Below are 16,277 nucleotides of genomic sequence, written 5' to 3'. Positions count from 1 at the left end.
TTAGCAAATTGCATATACCGCGCGCAACTCGCTATGTGCTCTCTCTCTCTCTCTCTCTCTCTTTCTCTATAACGAGAGATGCAACATTTTGTCGGTCAGAAAAGTTTAGCGAAGCGTGAAACAAAGGTTGCAATTATTTCACCGACGGTTAAAGTGTCTCACTTACCGGCTTGTCGTTGATGAACCAAGACAATAGGGCACGTGGTTTAGAAGGCGCCGACGTGCAGTTCATACGAACGACATCGTCCACCTGATACTTGGAACGACCGCCGGTTATCTGCGGTCCTTCGTTAGGTAGAACTGAAACGTTGCCATGACCCTTTCTAGTGCTATTGTCGTACCCTCGGATTAGATCCCCCTTATCTTACCCGCGTGCATTTACTGCACGTATTCATTTATCTAGTCTCATCCTCCTCTCGCAAATTTTACCCAAATAAATAATTATCTCGCGCTAATACACCGGCTCGTTTTAAGGATTAGAAAAATTTCTTTATATATATATATATATATATATATATTCACTTTAGATCACTAGCGGATCCTGACGTCGATAATGGGGGGGGGGGGGGTTGCAAAATTATTTTATTTAATATTTTTGGTTTCATGATTAGATTTATTTATTCCAGGATCAACGACGTCGATAGCTCTTTAATGTTTGTTTTTCTTTACTTATATTTTTTAAACAAATACAGCAAAACTGTTTCTTTTAATTTCCAGGGGGGGGGGTTTAACCCCAAACCCCCAGGATCCGCTAGTGCTTTAAATATATATGCGCAGTTGAAAAATTTGTGTTAAATTTAACAAATATCACATGTCCCAAACGGCCCGCAGAAATTTTTGTGTTAATTTAACATAATACGAATATGTTAAATGATGACACGAATATTGTGTTAATATTTTAAAATAAATGCAAACTTCAAGTAAACCTAAAATAAATTTTGTGTTAAATTAACATAGTTTTAATGTAAAAATTAACTTAGAAAATTGTTAATTTTACATTTTATCATTCCCACTTATATTATAAAAAGTAAATGTAAATTTTAACAGATAAATCTTATCACTAATAATATGGAACATATTTATTGTGTAAAATTAAAAGTAAATACACATTGTGTTATTTTTACACTTTTTTTCAGTTATTTTAAAAATTTAACATTGAGTTCAATTAACACAACAGCAATATGTTAATTTAACACATGAATGTGTTAAATATTTAATATAATATAAAAATTTTAACGGGGACCGTTTTTAACAAGAAAACACAAATTGTCCAACTGTGCGTTTCTCCTCCTTCATCGAGAGAATATCGATCCGAATATTGTCTTTTAAATTTTATTGTCATTTAAATCTGCTTTCGTCCCACGTTCTCGTTCATAATCCCAGCTTAATCGCGCATACCCCCCCTTATTTTCCATGACAATACTTACCGACTACAGTCATGTCCCCGTGATCGGAGACCATCTCAAAGGCGGGAGCCTCGCCCGACACCTCGCAGCGATACCTCCCCGAACTCGTCAGATTCACGTTGTTCAGGACGACCAAGGTTTGGTTGGACTGGAACGTCTGAATGCAAATTCGCGATTACAAACTGCTGTGCCCGATCGAGCGTGAACGCGGAGCATGCGCGGCGGTGAATAAACTAGATTCTATCAGATTCGGACGGAAAACATCTCGCCGTGAGGGATATATGTATATATACTTACACACAAAGCGCGTTTTTTACACCTCTAAGGTCCAACAAAAAGAAGATAAAAAAAAGAATAGAAGATTGGAAAAATTTGCTATCAGAGATGCTTAAATTTAACAACGGATCGATATTTTCATTTATCTAATATTCGATATATGAAATATTTAATAAATGTTAAACTATTATTGTCCACGTAAGAGAAATGTACAAAGTTGTCGAAAGATAATAATTGCTCTCGCTCGCGGGAAGAGAGAAGAAATTCGGGACACTTTCTGCTCATTTGTTTCCGAGGGGTGTCTTATAAAAAATTTGTACATGTATTACGAGTTACCGAGAATTCTAAGTCTAAGTAATTTCATATAATGCGCTGTATAATTCTAATCTAAGTAATGCGACGGAATACGTGTAATTACGTGAATTCTTTTTTTAAATTAATTTTAAATGAAATACAATATTTAAATATTAGTATTGCCTAATTTAGTAAGAAAAATATAATTAGAATGATTATAAAAAGAAATGTTAAGAAATGAGATATTATTGTAAATCATATAGTACCAATGTATTATGCAAAAAATTTAAAATTAATATTGCAAATATTTAGTTGGAACACTTAAATTAAAATATTATATTATAATTAAGATATAACAAAAAGTTACATGTTCCTAATTATAAGTTTAAAAAAATGTCTTATTTTAAACTTCGTGATTAAAAAATTCAGAAATTTTTAAAAATCAACTTAAAAACCTATTTTTAATAAAAATTTCTTTTATATAAACTTGAACACACACAAAATACAAATAAAATTAGATTAGATCTGAACAAATTGAATATCAAATATTAATGATTTCATAAATTATAATATTTAGTAAAATATATATTTTTTTTTAAAAAACGTCATAACATATTATTTTTACTTTTTAAGACGTTTTAATTTCGTCTTATTGTTTTATGCTTGTAAATCAATGCGAAGTAATTCTAGAAAAAAATGTACATGTATTGCGACAATGAGACACCCCTCGATGTATACTTGCACACAAAGCGCGTTTTTTTTACACCTCTAAGGTTTAAAAAAAAAAAAGAAGAAAAAAATAGGAGATTGGAAAAATTTGTTATCAGAGATGCTTAAATTTAACAACGGATCGATATTTTCATTTATCTAATATCCGATATACGAAATATTTAATAAATGTCAGACTATTATTGTCCCCGTAAGAGAAATCTACAAAGTTGTCGAAGGATAAAATAATTGTTCTCGCTCATCTATTTTCAAGTATATAAGCATCCTTGCAACTCACGTTCACGTTTACTCCTGGCACGGGGAACGTTAGCACGCTGGGCCTGTCTCTGGGCGTGTAGCGATAAAATTCGTGGCCGTCCTTGTACCACTTCACCGAGGACAATTGCTCTTTGTCCAAGTTGAAGTTGCACTGCATGCGCACCGTCTCATTCAGCACGACGTGCTCCGGTATCTGCAGAGACGTCATGCGTAGGGCGACGACGACGACGACGACGACGCCTGCAAAAGATTCGCGCATTGCGGTTTGTAGGAGGAGGATTGTATGTGCAATCGCGGCGCGGGTAGAAAGTGGACCCTGCGGAATCTAGTCTACTCCCGACGTGACGTGACGTGTCCCCGTTGACCCTTTTCCTCCCTCTTCCTCTCTCCCATCTTTCCGTGCTGCCGCGCAGTTGCAGCTGCATGGGAAACTTTGCGTATTCACTCGAGGGACTCGTGAATACGCTCAGGGACAGAGACAGGTCACCGTGAGCTTTTCCTCATAATCGCGATGTAGTCTCTCTCTCTCTTCGAGTTAGTAGTTTCAATCTTCGACTGTCCGCACGCGACATGATCAAATTCGACGATAATATTCGTACGAACGATAAAGCGCACTTGCAAATTTACTGAGTCACACATGATTCACTGCAACGAGCGCTTTTTGAATTATATGCGCACGTGTGACTCATCTCTCGTATTACGTTATTATACCGATAATATACATATATTATTATATGTATATCGTGTCATTCGGAAATTTTAGGGGATGCTAGAACAGATGTCACATGTATTATCAGATAAATAAATTATTTTTTTTTTAACAGAAACTTTGCGCGGCATTTTGGTTCTTTTAGAGCTCGAATTTATATTAGATACATATATGATAAATTCATCCTTGTATGCTATATTCTCTCTCGCGTTTCTAGATTTAAAATGCGACAAATGTAATTTATGCTTCTAAGAAAAAGTACGAAGATACGCGGAAAGTACGGATCTAAGGATGAATTGATATGATGCGAACGGATGTTCCCGCGATTGCATGTCGAAGAGAAGCAGCCTCGAGTTCGCGATATCGACTTTGCGGAATAATTGATAACCGACGAACTGCATCGAGTGCGCGCGGAGCTTCACGTGCTTGGTCTTTAAAACTGCAACAGCCTTTGAGACGTTGAAATTTCTTCGACAATGTAGTGCCTCTCGCTCGTATTTCTTCAGAGACGCGTTTCTTTCGCGACGCTTTCACTTTAAGCATACACGAGTTGCACGAAAATACGTATATATGTACATATGTCACATGATTACGCGCAATCTTTTGTGTGTGTGAAGTTAGCATATCATTTAATGGCAGATTATAAATAATTGAGAGTTCCGGCTTTATTTTCAATAGTTTTATAGAGTTCTTGATAATTTAAACAAATAATTCTGGCGATTAAAGCAAAGAAAATGCCTAAGGACAAATTGATATGCCAATTTCACGCAGCATGTGTGGATATATCTAATTCTATACTGAGAGAATTTTCTCTTAGAATTTACCCTGAAAATCATGGTAATCATGAGACAATATGGTATATGGAAAGAATTTTATGAAAAATAAAAATAATATCTATTACAATAAAATATAAAACATATTTGATTAATTTTACCAAGGGGTGTCTCACTGTGGCAATACATGTACATTTTTTCTGGAATTACTTACGCATTACTTCGCATTACTTCGCATTACGTCGTATTATTTCGCATTGATTTACAATTTTTTTGAGAGTCAAATTTATGATTATTTATTAATATTTCAGATAAATAGGGGTAATAATCGCAGAAAAATAATTTTTTAAATTTAATAAAATAAGTTTTGTATGTGTTTGTGTGTGTGTAAAATCAAAGTTTATTCTTGTATGTACTGCGTACATATGCACTCAGTGCTTCGGTAGTAATGCACATGTACGCGTTCTCGCTTCTTTTATTCGTCTCTTTTTCCATCACGTGAGGAAGAGACAGAAGACTATATAAAAAAAATTAATTGAAAAAAATACAAAGAACTAAAGAAAATATATAATGACTAACTATGTAATAAAAATGTATAATATATAAGCTAACTAATATATAGACCTACCTATATAACATGCTACCTAACTAAAATATATATATGTAAACACAACTCTATACAAATATATGTATAACAAAATATTATAATTTATAAAATCATTAATAATTGATCAAATCAGTATTAAAAGTTTGTATTTTGTGTTTAAATTCGTATAAAAGAAATAAAAATTTAATATAAACATATTAATAAATTTTTATTAAAAATGTTTTTAGTTGACTTTTTAAAAATTTTTGAATTTTTTAGTCAGTTTAAAATAATTTTTTTTCATTTATTTTTATTTATAATCGGAAACGTCTTGTTATATATTAAGTATTATACATATAGGGATATCTTAATTTGGGTGTTCCAACTAAAAAAATATTTGTATGATAAAAAATATTAATTTTGAATTTTTTGCATAATATGTATATCGATTACATAATTAATAATAATATCTTATAAATTTATTTCTCTTAATATCTTTCTCCATTTTAATTGCATTTTTCTTTACTAAATTAAAGTTTTAGTACTAACATTTGAATATATTGTATTTTATTTGAAAAGAATTGATATTATTTTCGATGAAATCAGAAACAATACATAAAATTTTATAAAATGTTATTACATATCCTATAATATTCTGACATTTTGCAAAACTTCTAAATAGTGTTTATTTTAGTAAATAAAGAGGAATATTTAATTGGAAAAAACTGCAAGATACTCTATATATTACTTACTGTATTTGTAAAACAAAAAATTATAAACAAACATATTGAATTACTTTAGAATTACATGGAATTACTTTAGCATTACATGGGATTACTTTATATTATCTTATATTGCATAGTATTACATGGAATTACTTTATATTGTTTAGTATTACACGTAATTCCGTCGCATTATTTATAATTACACGGCGCATTACATGGAATTACTTGGAATTCCCGATAATTCGCAATACATGTATAAATTTTTGGTGAGTGAGACACCCCTTGAATTTTACTAAACTGCATAGTAAAATTAATCAAACATATTTTATATTTTATTGTAATAAATATTAATCAGAGAAATTCTCATAAAATTCTTTCCATACCATATTGTCCCACGATTACCATGATTTTCAGGGTAAATTCTAAGAAAAAATTCTGTGTAGCTTACATATTTATATTTTATATGTTATAATGCAAAATAATAAGATTATTCTAATATATGTATGTATTATATTTGTTACAGAGCATTGCGATGCACAGTGCGATTCACGCGTCGTGTCGGGAGGTAAAGTTTCGCGCGTCGGAAGTGCCGTGTAAAGTGTCGGGCGATCGTAATTATTCGTGTTTTCGCGAGTGCTACGAAGGACCAAGAGAGGAGGAGGAGGCCCGGAGAGGCATCGGGCAACGTCGGGACAACTATGAGGTATGCAAAATAAAAACATTTTTTTCTAAACCGCATTGTTCGTGGGATATTTAATCGTTTCCAAACTTTCAAAACACCCTGTATACACAGTTAAAAAATTTGTGTTAAATTTAACAAATATCACATGTCCCAAACGGTCCACAGAAATTTTTAATTTGTTAATTTAACATAGTACGGATGTGTTAAAAGGTGACACAAATATTGTGTTAATATTTTAACATAAAATAAATGCAACTTCAAATAAATTTAAAATAAATTTTGTGTAAAATTAACATAGTTTTAATATAAAAATTAACTAAAAAAATTGTTAATTTTACATTTTATCACCCCCACTTATATTATAAAGTAAAATTAACATTTTTTTCTATAAATTTTAACAGATAAATCTTGTCACTAATAATACGGAACATATTTATTGTGTAAAATTAAAAATAGATATACATTGTGTTATTTTTACACTTTTTTTTAGTTGTTTTAATAATTTAACATTTGAGTTCAATTAACATAACAGCAATATGTTAAATTAACACATGAATGTGTTAAATATTTAACACAAAAATTTTAACGGGGACCGTTTTTAACAAGAATAAAACACAAATTTTCCAACTGCATGTGTATGTATGTACATAATTTGAATATTTTGTTTTCAGATCAATGTGCTGTGTCCTACAACTCCATTAATGTACGTATCGGTGAGTGAGTTTATTTTATAACATTTCTATATTTCTATCGATAACAGGGATGTGTGAAGCGTCTCATTTCGTGGAAACTCATAAATAATTAAGAGTTCTGGCTTTATTTTCAACTATCGAAAATAAAGTCAGTACTCTGAATTATTTATGATTTTCCACGAAATGATATACTAGCTTTACATACACACCAATCTTTTAGTCATAAATAGCCTGTGAGAGGACAGTGAGAAAGAGAGAGATAGAGCAGAGAGAGTGGCAATTTTTTTAAATCAAAAAATTCTCTATTTAACGACCGACATATAGGTATCCCGCTTGCGGCCGATTTTTTGCGGATTTTAATTGAAAGGGAATTTAATTTGAAGTATACGATTGCCAAGATATACATATATATATATAGCGTTACAAATTGAAAACTCGTAATATATTCTGGTTTCGGCGGATCAATTTTCGCGAAGGAAAAACAACCGACCGCCGAGTTTACCGACATTTTTAGGGAGAAATGTACGTATGTACAAACAATGCATGCGCGGCATTACAACGAATAACAAATATCTGGTAATTGTGGTCGGGGCGCGTCGCAGCTGTAATGAATCCGCGGGATATACGCGAGGGATACACGTTTGTCAAAATTCTTTCCGCGGCACAAACACACGCGCGCGTCCTCTAATCATGCCGCGCGCGCTTTTGTAAAACGATGATATACTGGGAGGAGGGGTGGGATGGGGGAGGAAGAAGAGAATGACGCCTTCATAAACACACGACACGCCCGCGTCATTAATTAGTCTTTCCTTCGCGCCGATGCGAGCCGAAACGCGCGGTGATTAACGCTAATCGCGTCAGTGTTTGCCGTGTTTAAAATTCCGCCCGCGGTGTCTTAAATTAAGTCCGCTAATGAATGGACCGGTGTGGGCCGAGATTGCCGTTTATGTATCGCCAAGTCCCTTATCGCGGCTATTCTCGAGCCCGTTGCGTATGCACGCACGCACGCGTGCATTGTCATTGATTCGATAAGCATCAGGGTCACGCAACGTAAACGTATCGCTGCTGGAAATTATTCGAACGCTGTTATTAGGGGTAATTAATTTTTTCTCTCACATATAATAATATAATACGACAGACCTCGCTATAAGGCTCTCGCGAGGGGTGTCTCGCTATCGCGATACATGTACATTTTTTCTGGAATTACGCATCACCGAAAAAATTTTATTCTCGTTTTAAGTATATACTATTATATATTATCTTTATAATATTTTCCACTAAAATATAGGCGCTAAAAGGATCCTAATTTAAGAGGAAAATTCTCTAGAGATATTATTAGATATTCCTAATAGGCAAGAATATATACTTAATGGGATGTTTTTTATCAGTGTATTATTGAAATTATTAATTGTGATAACAAAAAACAGTCTTACAAATGGACATTTGTTATTTATTACATGTATATTTAAATGTTACACATATGAATATTTTTTATGTATTTGACATAGTTAAATACACATTTTTGCTTATTATATTATTATTTTTAATATTAATTGGTAAACTTATAAATTTATTTAAAAATTTAAATAATTTAAAATTTTATCTTATTAATTTTTATTTGAAATTTTTTATTAATTTATTATATTTATTTATTGCGACGCTAAAGTTGCAAAAAAAATTAAGAATATATTCTCAATTTAAGAGGATATTCCAAAAAGCAAAAATAAAGATGACATATTCTTATTCATCAAGAATATTTATTAAGAGTACTTATTAAGTATGAATTTCAAGAAAACAATTTTTTCGGTGATTACTTCTCATTGATTTACAATAATAACTGAGACAAGATTAAAACGTCTTAAAAAGTAAAAATGATGTTGTTGTGATGTTTTTTAAATATATATTTTACTTAATATTACAATTTATGAAATCATTAATTTGATATTTAATTTGTTCAGATCTAATCTAATTTTATTTGTATTTTGTGTGTGTTCAAGTTTATATAAAAGAAATTTTTATTAAAAATGGTTTTTTAAGTTAATTTTTAAAAAATTTTGAATGTTTTAATCACGAAGTTTAAAACAAGGCATTTCTTTAAACTTATAATTGGGAACACGTAACTTTTTGTTATATCTTTATTATAATATAATATTTTAATTTAGGTGTTCCAACTAAATATTTGCAATATTAATTTTTTAAAAATATTAATTTTAATTTTTTTGCATAATACATTGATACTATATGATTTACAATATCTCACAAATTAATTTTTCTTAACATTTCTTTTTATAATAATTCTAATTACATTTTGCTTACCAAATTAAACAGTACTAATATTTAAATATTGTATTTTATTTAAAAAAAAAAGAATGAACATAATTACACGTATTCCGTCGCATTACTTAGAATTATACGATGCATTACATGGAATTACTTAGAATTCTCGGTAATTCGCAATATACATGTACAAATTTTTGATGAGTGAGACACCCCTCGGGCTCTCGTAATTCGCGAGCGAATTTATCGCGATCCCGCGAAATAAAATCGATACACGCCGTGCAAATAATCGTGTAATTTATCCCCTTTCTTCCCTAATCTTCCTTCGTGAATTCAGAATAAATTCTTTCCGGAGAGAGAATTAAATTTCTGTTAAAGTGCATTTCTCGTTGAAAGTTCGCTGAATGTGAGTTATCTCGAGACACAAAAGCCCTTCTTCGTCATTTAAATCGCGAAAATTATTTGAAAAGTATCGTATGGTTCTCTCTCGGTTTCTCATTTTAAATTCCTTTATTCACGACCGCGAAAAGTCGCGCGTAAGATATAAATCGCTTGGTGTATATACGTTATATGCGCGACGTTTGTTTCGCGCCTCGAACGTGTGTTTATGGTCGGACGCTGCGAGAAAATGCGAGGAAATATTGGGAAGAAATATCCGCGCGTCTGACCGCATCTCTCGCGGGAGTTTAGAAGAAAGGGGTGAAGAGGGATGAGGGGTAGAGGGAGGATGTGTGAGCCAGAGTCGAATTTCCAGGCGCACCAGGTGTAAGTTTCCCTGTTGCAATCTTGTCTCGCACCTGATACGCCCTACGACTTTTTGCCTCTATTGTGTCCCGACTCTGGCGGAAAAGATTGCGAGTCTTATTTATCGGTCGTGACATTGCCAAGTTTGAACGGCAGGTACGTTCGCGGCTAAAGGGAAAGAGGTTCATAGGGGTACAATAAGCGCCTCTCTCTCTCTCTCTCTCCTTCTCCCTTTCGACCCTTCTTCTTCTTCTTCCTGTTATGCTTTGTATCTTGAGCGCGTAAAGCGCGACAAGATTAACGAGATAAAGGGATCTGAAAAGGCATTTTATTTCTCGCCGTTTCGTTTATATCGCGAGTGAAATGATGGTGTTAGGTAGTGGAATAGAATGCGGCCGTATTGTACTCGGCGCGCAAACTTTAGTATCGCGAATTCTCGGAATGTTTAAAAGGCGCCGCGTGTATTAAACTTTAACAAATATAATTTCTCGACATTTTACCAATTTAGCTAAATCTTTTTACATATATCTCTTAAATTTGCACTAACGCATCAGCAAATCGCATTCTTTTGCGCATTAATTCGACTGCTTTTTTCCCCATCTCTATGCGTTTCTTACCAATTTAATTTTAAATCGCAGAAACAAAAATTCCTCTCATTAATATATTAAATTTTATTTATTTAAGAACAATGTGGAAAATGAAAAGTTGAATTGTAGTAAACTAACGATTTTAATTTTTGTAAGCGGTAAAAACCGCGAGATTCGTATATTATATATACGGATTTAATATAATAACAGACTATCAGGTATCTCGTTTTGTAATTATTTGGAATTTTTTCAAGCAAAAGGGTATCCGTTTATCAATATTTACGCATTTCGTATGCTGTTTGTAAAATTGTTTGCTAAAGCAAAATAGTCCTTCGAGAACACACACGGCGGCGGGCGTATATATTTTGGAAATAATGCGGCGTAATAGGAAATGTTGGAAAAACGGTATTATCATAATTTAATTCGCTCGTTAAACCTTCGACCTTTGACGATAACGATCCGCTGATTGAGGATCGCAGAGATCACAGTGTATCGCGTACGCGCTACTCGAGTGAAATTTGTTTTTTTTCCTCCCCTCCCCTCCCTCTTTTTGTCGCCCCGAGTCATACACGCGTGCTCACACACGCGCACACACATAATTTCGAATCGCAGAGATCGAGCAATTACCAGGCGTATGAATATTTAATCGGGCTTTCGGTGACCGATTGTGCTCAATGCAGTTCATCGTATAATCCGGGATGTCAAAATATATATGTCGCGCGATCGGCAGAGGGTTAAAATGTCCGCTCGCCCGCCTCGACGAACTGAATATTTATGGCCGGCACGCGTACGTGCGTGCGGACATTGTTCTTCATTACATTCGCGCGCGCGCGTGAAATCCATGATGATGCTCGATCGCGGGACTAAACGCTACCTAAAGAATTCATCGCAATTTTTTTTTTCTTTTTTTTTGACAGTTTATTCAAGAAGCTGGTACAGCTCTTTACGCGAATCGGATCTCTCTATCTCTCTTCCTCCCTCTCTTTTTTTTTCCTCGATAAATCTTTGGGAAATCGTCGTATTCGTTATTCGCTGTCGTCCGCAAATTGATACGGATGCGAGCGGCGAATAAGTTAAAAGAATACGAAGGACTGTCAGCGAAAGGAGATTTATGGAATCGGCCATCTGGTCGTCGTGTATTTTTTTTTCACGCCGCAGCGTGTGAAAAAAAAATCGTTACTCGACGGAGCGAGTAACGACCTTCCCGAGAAATGGCTCGAGTTAAAGCACCGATGTATCTACAAGTATGTAGGAAGAAATATTGTAGGGGAACTCTTGGGATGTGTTCACCGCGGGAACTTGTAGGTCCTTATTTCATAATAAGGACGAAGGTTACAGTAGATTTTTCATGGACCTGTCGTTGAGGTTCGCTCGCCTTTCGCCTAACTCGGTAATCTCAATATTTTAAGCTTCGAGAGTAAGGTGAAGCGTGAACTTAATCGACGAATAAAATCCTATATCATATACAGGGTGTATCTAAATAAGTGCGAACAATTTTAGATGATTTTTTGTCGAAAATTAAGGGGGTTTCTTATATAAACATATATACGCTTATATCCCTCCCCCTGAGGAGTTACACTTTTCTAAAGAGGGAGGTAAAAATTAAGTTTTTCTTTTTTTCTCAGACAAATTAAAATAATGAAACTTGGTGGATACTTTCCACTAATAAAAAGGATATTTATTAATATTTTTTTATCTTTCTGTATCGTTATAAGGGGATGAAACTAACAACCCCTATTTAATTTTCAACTCCTCAGGGAGGAACTTAATCGACGAATAAAATCCTACATCATATACAGGGTGTATCTAAATAAGTGCGAACAATTTTAGATGATTCTTTGTCGAAAATGAAGGGGGGTTTCTTATATAAACATATATACGCTTATATCCCTCCCCCTGAGGAGTTACACTTTTCTAAAGAGGGAGGTAAAAATTAAGTTTTTCTTTTTTTCTCAGACAAATTAAAATAATGAAACTTGATGGATACTTTTCACTAATAAAAAGGATATTTATTAATATTTTTTTATCTTTCTGTATCGTTATAAGGGGATGAAACTAACAACCCCTATTTAATTTTCAACTCCTCAGGGAGGAACTTAATCGACGAATAAAATCCTACATCATATACAGGGTGTATCTAAATAAATGCGAACAATTTTAGATGATTTTTTGTCGAAAATTAAGGGGGTTTCTTATATAAACATATATACGCTTATATCCCTCCCCCTGAGGAGTTACACTTTTCTAAAGAGGGAGGTAAAAATTAAGTTTTTCTTTTTTTCTCAGACAAATTAAAATAATGAAACTTGGTGGATACTTTCCACTAATAAAAAGGATATTTATTAATATTTTTTTATCTTTCTGTATCGTTATAAGGGGATGAAACTAACAACCCCTATTTAATTTTCAACTCCTCAGGGAGGAACTTAATCGACGAATAAAATCCTACATCATATACAGGGTGTATCTAAATAAATGCGAACAATTTTAGATGATTCTTTGTCGAAAATTAAGGGGGTTTCTTATATAAACATATATACTCTTATATCCCTTCCCCTGAGGAGTTACACTTTTCTAAAGAGGGAGGTAAAAATTAAGTTTTTCTTTTTTTCTCAGACAAATTAAAATAATGAAACTTGGTGGATACTTTTCACTAATAAAAAGGATATTTATTAATATTTTTTTATCTTTCTGTATCGTTATAAGGGGATGAAACTAACAACCCCTATTTAATTTTCAACTCCTCAGGGAGGAACTTAATCGACGAATAAAATCCTACATCATATACAGGGTGTATCTAAATAAATGCGAACAATTTTAGATGATTCTTTGTCGAAAATTAAGGGGGTTTCTTATATAAACATATATACTCTTATATCCCTTCCCCTGAGGAGTTACACTTTTCTAAAGAGGGAGGTAAAAATTAAGTTTTTCTTTTTTTCTCAGACAAATTAAAATAATGAAACTTGGTGGATACTTTTCACTAATAAAAAGGATATTTATTAATATTTTTTTATCTTTCTGTATTGTTATAAGGGGAGGAAACTAACAACCCCTATTTAATTTTCAACTCCTCAGGGAGGAACTTAATCGACGAATAAAATCCTACATCATATACAGGGTGTATCTAAATAAGTGCGAACAATTTTAGATGATTCTTTGTCGAAAATGAAGGGGGGTTTCTTATATAAACATATATACGCTTATATCCCTCCCCCTGAGGAGTTACACTTTTCTAAAGAGGGAGGTAAAAATTAAGTTTTTCTTTTTTTCTCAGACAAATTAAAATAATGAAACTTGGTGGATACTTTCCACTAATAAAAAGGATATTTATTAATATTTTTTTATCTTTCTGTATCGTTATAAGGGGATGAAACTAACAACCCCTATTTAATTTTCAACTCCTCAGGGAGGAACTTAATCGACGAATAAAATCCTACATCATATACAGGGTGTATCTAAATAAGTGCGAACAATTTTAGATGATTCTTTGTCGAAAATGAAGGGGGGTTTCTTATATAAACATATATACGCTTATATCCCTCCCCATGAGGAGTTACACTTTTCTAAAGAGGGAGGTAAAAATTAAGTTTTTCTTTTTTTCTCAGACAAATTAAAATAATGAAACTTGGTGGATACTTTTCACTAATAAAAAGGATATTTATTAATATTTTTTTATCTTTCTGTATTGTTATAAGGGGAGGAAACTAACAACCCCTATTTAATTTTCAACTCCTCAGGGAGGAACTTAATCGACGAATAAAATCCTACATCATATACAGGGTGTATCTAAATAAGTGCGAACAATTTTAGATGATTTTTTGTCGAAAATGAAGGGGAGTTTCTTATATAAACATATATACTCTTATATCCCTCCCCCTGAGGAGTTACACTTTTCTAAAGAGGGAGGTAAAAATTAAGTTTTTCTTTTTTTCTCAGACAAATTAAAATAATGAAACTTGGTGGATACTTTCCACTAATAAAAAGGATATTTATTAATATTTTTTTATCTTTCTGTATCGTTATAAGGGGATGAAACTAACAACCCCTATTTAATTTTCAACTCCTCAGGGAGGAACTTAATCGACGAATAAAATCCTACATCATATACAGGGTGTATCTAAATAAGTGCGAACAATTTTAGATGATTCTTTGTCGAAAATGAAGGGGGGTTTCTTATATAAACATATATACGCTTATATCCCTCCCCCTGAGGAGTTACACTTTTCTAAAGAGGGAGGTAAAAATTAAGTTTTTCTTTTTTTCTCAGACAAATTAAAATAATGAAACTTGATGGATACTTTTCACTAATAAAAAGGATATTTATTAATATTTTTTTATCTTTCTGTATCGTTATAAGGGGATGAAACTAACAACCCCTATTTAATTTTCAACTCCTCAGGGAGGAACTTAATCGACGAATAAAATCCTACATCATATACAGGGTGTATCTAAATAAATGCGAACAATTTTAGATGATTCTTTGTCGAAAATTAAGGGAAGTTTCTTATATAAACATATATACTCTTATATCCCTTCCCCTGAGGAGTTACACTTTTCTAAAGAGGGAGGTAAAAATTAAGTTTTTCTTTTTTTCTCAGACAAATTAAAATAATGAAACTTGGTGGATACTTTTCACTAATAAAAAGGATATTTATTAATATTTTTTTATCTTTCTGTATTGTTATAAGGGGATGAAACTAACAACCCCTATTTAATTTTCAACTCCTCAGGGAGGAACTTAATCGACGAATAAAATCCTACATCATATACAGGGTGTATCTAAATAAGTGCGAACAATTTTAGATGATTCTTTGTCGAAAATGAAGGGGGGTTTCTTATATAAACATATATACTCTTATATCCCTCCCCCTGAGGAGTTACACTTTTCTAAAGAGGGAGGTAAAAATTAAGTTTTTCTTTTTTTCTCAGACAAATTAAAATAATGAAACTTGGTGGATACTTTCCACTAATAAAAAGGATATTTATTAATATTGGATATTAATGGTGGATACTTTCCACTAATAAAAAGGATATTTATTAATATTTTTTTATCTTTCTGTATCGTTATAAGGGGATGAAACTAACAACCCCTATTTAATTTTCAACTCCTCAGGGAGGAACTTAATCGACGAATAAAATCCTACATCATATACAGGGTGTATCTAAATAAGTGCGAACAATTTTAGATGATTCTTTGTCGAAAATGAAGGGGGGTTTCTTATATAAACATATATACGCTTATATCCCTCCCCCTGAGGAGTTACACTTTTCTAAAGAGGGAGGTAAAAATTAAGTTTTTCTTTTTTTCTCAGACAAATTAAAATAATGAAACTTGGTGGATACTTTTCACTAATAAAAAGGATATTTATTAATATTTTTTTATCTTTCTGTATTGTTATAAGGGGAGGAAACTAACAACCCCTATTTAATTTTCAACTCCTCAGGGAGGAACTTAATCGACGAATAAAATCCTACATCATATACAGGGTGTATCTAAATAAGTGCGAACAATTTTAGATGATTTTTTGTCGAAAAT

At 32.7% G+C, this 16,277-nt stretch overlaps 2 protein-coding genes across 4 annotated transcripts in view; one reads left to right on the top strand and one right to left on the bottom strand.

The window, feature by feature from the left end:
- Positions 1 to 16,277, bottom strand: part of LOC145945978 (uncharacterized) — a 216,783-nt gene that overhangs the window by 6,924 nt on the left and 193,582 nt on the right. For both annotated transcript variants that reach the window (XM_083055304.1, XM_083055303.1), the window contains exons 2-4: positions 2,983 to 3,203; positions 1,428 to 1,563; positions 167 to 300 (exon numbers count right to left, since the gene is read on the bottom strand). In XM_083055304.1, coding sequence (XP_082911430.1) covers positions 167 to 300; positions 1,428 to 1,563; positions 2,983 to 3,171 — 459 coding nt within the window. In that variant the 5' untranslated portion in view covers positions 3,172 to 3,203. The remainder of the gene's footprint in view (positions 1 to 166; positions 301 to 1,427; positions 1,564 to 2,982; positions 3,204 to 16,277) is intronic.
- Positions 1 to 16,277, top strand: part of LOC145945982 (uncharacterized) — a 76,289-nt gene that overhangs the window by 12,936 nt on the left and 47,076 nt on the right. Inside the window, exons 3-4 of one of the 2 annotated variants that reach the window (XR_014426951.1) lie at positions 6,280 to 6,459; positions 7,110 to 7,428. Coding sequence is in view for 1 of the 2 variants with exons in the window: in XM_083055310.1 (XP_082911436.1) it covers positions 6,289 to 6,459; positions 7,110 to 7,141 (203 nt within the window). In the remaining variant the exon portion in view is untranslated. Of the gene's footprint in view, positions 1 to 6,279; positions 6,460 to 7,109; positions 7,429 to 16,277 lie in introns of those variants that run through there. The other variant, XM_083055310.1, reaches the window with a different exon arrangement.

Source organism: Prenolepis imparis, unplaced genomic scaffold, assembly GCF_030444845.1.
Source record: "Prenolepis imparis isolate NDT839.2.m4 unplaced genomic scaffold, iyPreImpa1.0 SCAF_15, whole genome shotgun sequence".
In the NCBI taxonomy this organism is placed as follows: Eukaryota; Metazoa; Arthropoda; class Insecta; order Hymenoptera; family Formicidae; genus Prenolepis; species Prenolepis imparis.
Note: the sequence above shows the minus strand (reverse complement) of the source record. Positions and strands in the feature narration are given on the sequence as shown.